Consider the following 7,298-nt stretch of genomic DNA (forward strand, 5'->3'; position numbering starts at 1 on the left):
ACTGTAACAGTTATAATACAAATTATCTATTAGGCTTTTACAGGAAACCTGCTGAGAGAGACAGGACTAAAACTAAAGCCAATTCTCCCTCCAGCTACATCTTTCAGTGGATTTAATATTTCTTATTGCTGTAGGAATTTCAGATTAGAATTGCCACAAGAGTGACTCCCATGATCACATTTTTTATGTTTATTTCCAAGCTGTGCTTTGAAAAAGGTGCTAGTAAGATTCCTTAGACTGTTGGGATTCCTGAATATTTTAGATTAAAATCTTTAAACTTGCCATTGCAGGCTTCATTTACAAAATGATATTTCCCCCCTTGTGTGTAACCCTGTGAAGTGTGACACTTCAGTTCCTTCATTACTTCTGGAAGTTCATATACGTAATGACTGGTGCATATTCATGCATTCACGAGGAAGAGTACAGAAGCACACACATTTTCCCGTCTAAACTGTCACTGAATCAACACCCTGACTTTATACGCAGGGAACATCATTCAGCTACAACTTTCAGTTTTTCAAATAAGTATTGTAACACAACAGAAGGTTTAGCTACTGGTAGTTAGAAGAGCCCTGTTGGAGCTGCCCAGGGGACAGTCTATTAACCTCCGTTCTCTGGACACATTAGAACTGGAGAAATTATATTCTGTCTGCTGGGCTACCAGATTCATCTGCAAGTCATATTCCACCTAAAATCGGTATGAATTAAGAATAAGTGACTATAAGACAATTACTATAGAGCTCAACTTCTATAAAAAGTACTGTTCATGTCTAAAACAGACATGCTGCATCTACCGAGGACAAACAGAAGCTGGGTACATAGAAAACGACTTCCCAAAAGTAGAAGATATTTTTGTTTGTTTCTTGCTGCAAGTCTTACACATTGTCACTCTACAGTATCCAGCAGTCTCAGGATATCTACCAAGAAGCTGTTTCTGAATTGTAGAGTACACAGAACTACTCCAATTAATTATGAATATTAACTTTGATTTGTTGAGGGCCTGACTGAAAATCTTTTGGACATTTCCAATGACTTGATGCGGAATTATAGAAGGCTTTAGAGAAGGCCTTTGTATAGCCGTGTAAGTAGCTGCAATGATTCCTGGCTTCTTTGCTTGTTAATTAAGAACATTTTTTATAGATTGGTCTAATTTTGAAATCTGAGTTCAATTTCACTTCTCTTCTATGGTGCTATATATTAATTCCTAATTAATGAAAGCTCCAGTGAAGCTGGCCACAGTGAGTGTAAATCAGTAAAAAGGGATGAAAAGTAGGTAAGAATAGGTCAGGCTATCAGTGAGTGGCTAGAAATATTAAGAGCAGTAAGAAATGATTATTTAACTAGAACAAAAATGTACTAAATCTTAATAAAGGTAAAACTGTCAATCATATGCAAAAAATAGCTGAAATATTCAAAACAGAATATATTTTGTTTTTTAAAAGAAGCAGGATAATGTATTCCAGTCTTATAGTGATAGCAAAATACCTTTTCCTGCATATGTATCTAGGAAGGATATAAAAATCAAATATACTACTAATAATGCACTATAATAGTCACATTACAAAGTCAAAAACTCAGAAGTTAGTTTATCACATGGTAGAGATTTCCTCTGACATTTCATTACTGTATATCATCATCTTGAAGAGCATCAAACAGATCTGAGTGCTGCTATTTTTAGCTACCTTGAGTAATACCTTCCTTTTCTCTTAATCCTATTGATATTTACTTGAATATTTATGGCGTAAGTTGCTCTCTGGTGTGCACAGTGATTTCAGGATCTACCCAGCAGATAGTTTGGAGTAAGCTATGAGCAGTGCTTTGTTTTTCTGGTCTGCTTCTTGCTCCTCAGCTGAAACAAGAGAAATCCTCTTCTTCCCCATGTGTGTCTGACTCACTGACGGGCCCAGCCTGAAATTCTGAAGTGTGATGTATCGCTCTCATTGTAGTTTCTATTTTAATGTCCTCATATAACCTCATGAAGTTCAACGAGGCCAAGTGCAAAGTCCTGCACCTGGGTCAGAGTAATCCCCAATATTAATACAGATGGGGGGGAATGAATGTATTGAGAGCAGCTCTGCAGAGAAGGACTTGGGGATACTGATAGATGAAAAATTAGACATGAGCCAGCAATGTGCTCTCGCAGCCCAGAAGGCCAATCATATCCTGGGCTGCATAAAAAAGAAATGTGGCCAGCAGGTCGAGGGAGGTGATTCTGCCCCTCTGCTCCACTCTGGTGAGACCCTACCTGGAGCACTGCATCCAGTTCTGGGGTCCCCAGTGCAAGAAAGACATGGACCTGTTGGAGCAGGTCCAGAGGAGGGCCATGAAGATGATCAGAGGGATGGAACACCTCTCCTATGAGGACAGGCTGAGAATTGGGATTGTTAAGCCTGGAGAAGAGAAGGCTCCAGGAAGACCTTATTGTGGCTTTTCAATATATAAAGGGGGCTTATAAGAAAGACAGAGAGGGACATTTTACCAAGGCCTGTAGTTACAGGACAAGGGGCAACAGTTATAAACTGAAAGAGAGTAGATTTAGACTGGATATAAGGAAGAAATTTTTTACGATGAAGGTGATGAGACATTGGAACAGGTTGCCCAGAGAAGTTGTGGATGCCCCATCATTAGAAGTGTTCAAGGTCAGGTTGGACAGGGAGCAACCTGATCTAGTGAAAGATGTCCCTGCCCATGGTAGGGAGGTTGGACTAGATGATCTTTGAAGGTCCCTTCCAACCCTAAATCATTCCATGATTCTATGAGTCCATATGAGAGGACCAAATCAAAGTGCCATGAACAACCTGAATTATAAGAACTCCTGGAACTTTTTAAAAAACAGGAGTTGGGGAAAAAACCCCACAGATAATTGGAAAATTTGTCAAATATGATTTTGAAGGAGGACTGAACCAAGGTTAAAGTTTGATGGAGATCCTCAGCATGGAGATTTCAGCTAAAGTGCTTAGTTGGGGGAAATCTTAGTAGTGACTGAAAACAGGGTCACAGAGTGGTAAATCATTAGTGATTGAGTCTTATCAGTACTCATCACATCCTGTTTCAACTACCAGGTCAGTCTCAACAGTCCTAATCATTCCCCTGGTTCTCCAGTATTACTGTCAGAGGAACTTCGTAGGGACAAGCACTTTAAAGAGTATCCTACAATGGTATAATGATCATTTTTATTTTCAGAGTAAGATGAACATGAGGCAGCTTCAGTCACATTTTTCTGGTGGTACACAGATATGTACAATGCAACTCTGATGATGCTACTCATTGCACAGTGAGTGCAATTTAGCTGTTAAATTAGTTTACACAGCTATGGAAATTTCCAAAGGGGAAGATGCTAACAAAATAAGTAAGTTTGCCTGAACATTACAGGAACAGTATATGGTCCCAGATCTATACTTGGTTACAGTTGTGTAATGCAACTAACTTTAGTGGAAAAGTCATTCTGAAATTAAATCATTCAACAAAGAACAGAATTTGTATTTCATTTTTGTATTTGACATCATAGACGGCTCTTTTTGTAGTAACCCCTTTATTTCTATTCCAACCGGTTATGTTCATCCACAATTTTTAAGGATGACAATGTGCAGTTATTTGGATTTATGCCAATTCTTCCTTCTGATTTAGAGATTTTTTTACCACCTATTTCTTAGCCATCCAGAGTGTCTTTTTAACTTCTGATACTTTTTCTCACTGTGCTCATGTATTTTCTTCCCTCGTTTCTACATTTTTCACCAGCCGTATATACTTGCCCATCCATTTGTCTTTGGAAAGACAACCTCCTAAACTGCAGGGAGTTGGCAGTCTCTGCTTCTTGTGGACAGAGATCCTGAGATATGGCTTGGGTAAAACAGGCAGACAGACAGCAGTATTGATTGCTCCTACATGTTTTTTTCTATATACAAGTAGTGTTAGGAGCTTCCAAAAGTGACAAGGGAGCTCTAACAGCTGTCTCAGCTCTCAGCTCATGAGATACCCTCAGCTTCTTCTATATATCCTCCTGCACAATCATCAGGAAAGTCTAAGGAGCCAAACTTGGCAATGGGGTTGTAGCAGTTTCTGTAAGTTTGATGGTGGGAAGTATTTGCTCATACTGCTGTTCTAGATTCATGGTCTGGGTACATTTACAGGTAATGCTTACTTTTTGAGGCACTATTTCCAATTCTGTTTATCAGGACTGGAAATTAATCTGGGAAGGTCCAGGTCTACTAATATTAGTAGAATCCCGGCAGAGAGAAGAATCAGCTATATTTATTCCTTTAATAACTCCTTGCTCAGTGCATGCTTTCTTCTCATCCTAGTCTTTGCTGAAGCCTTTTCTGACATTCCTGTAGTGTTGTGGGCAGGGTGAAAGCCAGATTAGTTATGTAGCAAAACCAAACTAATCCTTGAGGGCTGAGTCTGCTTGGACATGTGTTAATGGACTGTGTGTAGAGCACATTGCAGATGTGTGGGGAAGCAGACTGCAAAACACAATGCTGTCAGTAAAGCTGCAGAACTTGAGGTGTTCAGTGTTTCTCAGGCTTCTTTTATCCAGAGCCAGAGGGCTTCTGTAATTTCGTTTGCTCCTGCTTCCTCCTGAGGGACAGCTTTCTTTAGAGGAAAACAAGGATAAGAGAGAGGTAAGGCCTGTCTGAAGAGACCAGAGGGATCAGTCTGCTGAACTTGATGCCTGAAGGTAGGGAATTCACAGTCAGGTAGCCTGCATAGTAGAGAGTAGGCAACATTTCTTATTTGAAAATAACAGAGACAGGTGCAGTCAACAGTCTGTAGCAATAGCATCTATTTGTAAATTATCCCTATACCAGGAAGAGCTACCTGCTAATAAGAAGTTATAGAGTCTTCACTGTTTTTTATGGTGATGTTTTGCTTTTTCTAATTCTCTTCCTGATATACTTTTCTAGCAGAGCAAATAATAATAATAATTAATTATTAATTTTTATCATGTAGCACTATTCTTACCCAACAGCAAACTCAGCCAGGATAGTGCCAAACAAAGCTGCAAGCAATTTTTCATTTAGGAAAATAGAGTTTTCTGTATTACTGCTATGGGAAAATGTCATATCTCAGCTGATGGCATACGCTGTTGTAGATGTAATGATCCTTGGTTATAATGGTGATGAACCACTATGCAATTGCGTGTCAGGTTTTGACTGCACCTGTTTGCAAACTGAGGTAATTATGCTCTGTTGTCTAATTGCTTATTTTATGGATGTTTTGCTCACATGTTTTTAAGCAATGCTATTTGATTGCAGATAACTAATGGTAGGGATGCCTTCTCATTATCATACTTTAACATTTGATTTGTCTGATTGCTGCAGGTGGAAACAATAGGTGATGCATACTGCGTTGCGGCAGGGCTCCATAAGAAGAGTCTTAGTCATGCTAAAGCCATTGCCCTGATGGCACTGAAGATGATGGAGCTTTCAGAAGAGGTTCTCACTCCAGATGGGAGCCCTATTAAGGTAACCCCTTTGCTCTTTATTCTCAGCTAGTCAGTGGTACGTGGACCTGATTAATTCCATCATGTTCTGTCAGTAGAAATCTGTTTATTGCTAGGAGAATTTAAAACTGTATCAATATATCACAGTCTTTTTTATGGACATATATTTCACTGGTGCCCATCAACAATCATGTAAGCTGTGCCTTACTTTAGTAAGCATGGTAGACCATACAGACTAGATGTCGCCTTTTCATATGCATTGAATGCCTATTTGTGGCTGGAGGGCATTAGATGCACTCCTGGAGCCCTTCCAATTCAGTTTAGTGTGAGAAGAAGACAGTTCACATGATCCAGGACTGTCCCATGCTACAAGCCAAAGCACAATATGCAATGGCAATTGGGAAATTCATTTCAGAAGTAGGCTCCTGATCTGAACTTCAGCACTAGTGTAGAGGAACTCAGAGAGTTCTGCGGCTCTAAGGGGCCACATGTCTCTTTTCTAAATAGTTGTTGACCTGTATAAAAGAAGAATGTGTAGACTGCCTGCTCTTTCTCAGTGTTAATATGCTTTCTTCCCACACAGTTCCAGTTCCTTCTCCTAGATTGGTGCAAGAGGTAGCAGGAGATGGAAAACCACGTCCTTCTGTACCATTTTAAAGTTCCACTGCTGTTCTGCTTCTCTTGATCTTATACCAACCTTGTAGCTGCTGGCATTTAGAATTGGTAATATTTAGGTAGAAGATGGAGGTTCAGCAAGAAAAACCATGGAGGTACATATATGCCTCTCTTTTTCAAGGGTCAGATTACACATTGTTTTCATTATGTGTACTCACTCCTGTTTCTGGTTAAATTGTTCTTCTGATAATACAACCCTTTTGTTTTCAAAGAAAATGGGGGGATTGTGTAGAACAATTATTCAACACTGTCTAAAGCCTATAACAAAAGCCATATGTAGCTGGATGAGAAGGCCGGACAGACTTCCCGTGGGATGATTTCCGTCATGGTTGAAATGCACTTCGTAATCTGCAATTCCTCATGTCTATTAAAAATGAGGGTTGCATCTGAAATGCTTCTTTTTTTTTTTTCCCCAAAAATTGAAAGACCTGTTTTGAAGGTTTAAAACTTGACAGAAAGGAGGTAAAATTTTTAAAAATGTATTTAGGGATGTTGCTGTGATGCTCCTTGAGCAATAAAATTGTATACTTCTGAGTTCAAACTCTTCTCTATCTATTAGTTAGGTCGTATCTTGGACTATATTCCTTGAACTCTTTGTGCATGGTGAATCAAGAGAGATTTAATCCAAATGAATTGTTCTGCCCAGAAAGGAGAGTGTGGATGCAAGGCAACCAAACCAGAAATTCAGAAATTCCATGAAATATGGCAACACAATAGTCAAATGAAAATATATTGAATTCTGGATGAAATATTTTTATTTTTAGATATTGATGCTGCTGATGAATTTTTTTTAAATGTAAAAATAAAATATTTATTTAATTATTGAAAAATGTCCACATATTCAAAAGAATAACTTTCTGAAAAAATATCTTGGACTATGGATCTTGAAGAAAATTTTTTTAAAGCTTCATGTGGACGAACACGGAATAAGCGTTAAAAGACAAATGTTGACTGAAGATATCAGAAGACATCTCATTTTCAGTTTTGATATAAGACAGTTTCAAACAGGTATTAATTTAATCCTATTAAAATAGATTTTCTACATTGCTTGATGATTTCTCTATTTTTCCAATGACTATAGCTGATTAATACACTCTAGCTATACTGTCACATGCTAGGAGAGCTGTCTTCCAGAACCTCTCCATCTTTTCACTTTCTTTCGAGTGATTGCTGCAATTGT

General features: G+C 38.6%; 1 protein-coding gene across 1 annotated transcript in view; it reads left to right on the forward strand.

The window, feature by feature from the left end:
* The window catches only part of GUCY1A2 (guanylate cyclase 1, soluble, alpha 2), a 144,715-nt gene that overhangs the window by 89,206 nt on the left and 48,211 nt on the right, over positions 1–7,298 (forward strand). The window contains exon 6 of the mRNA XM_009322279.1: positions 5,322–5,465. Coding sequence (XP_009320554.1) covers positions 5,322–5,465 — 144 coding nt within the window. The remainder of the gene's footprint in view (positions 1–5,321; positions 5,466–7,298) is intronic.

Source organism: Pygoscelis adeliae, unplaced genomic scaffold (genome assembly GCF_000699105.1).
Source record: "Pygoscelis adeliae isolate BGI_AS28 unplaced genomic scaffold, ASM69910v1 Scaffold383, whole genome shotgun sequence".
In the NCBI taxonomy this organism is placed as follows: domain Eukaryota; kingdom Metazoa; phylum Chordata; class Aves; order Sphenisciformes; family Spheniscidae; genus Pygoscelis; species Pygoscelis adeliae.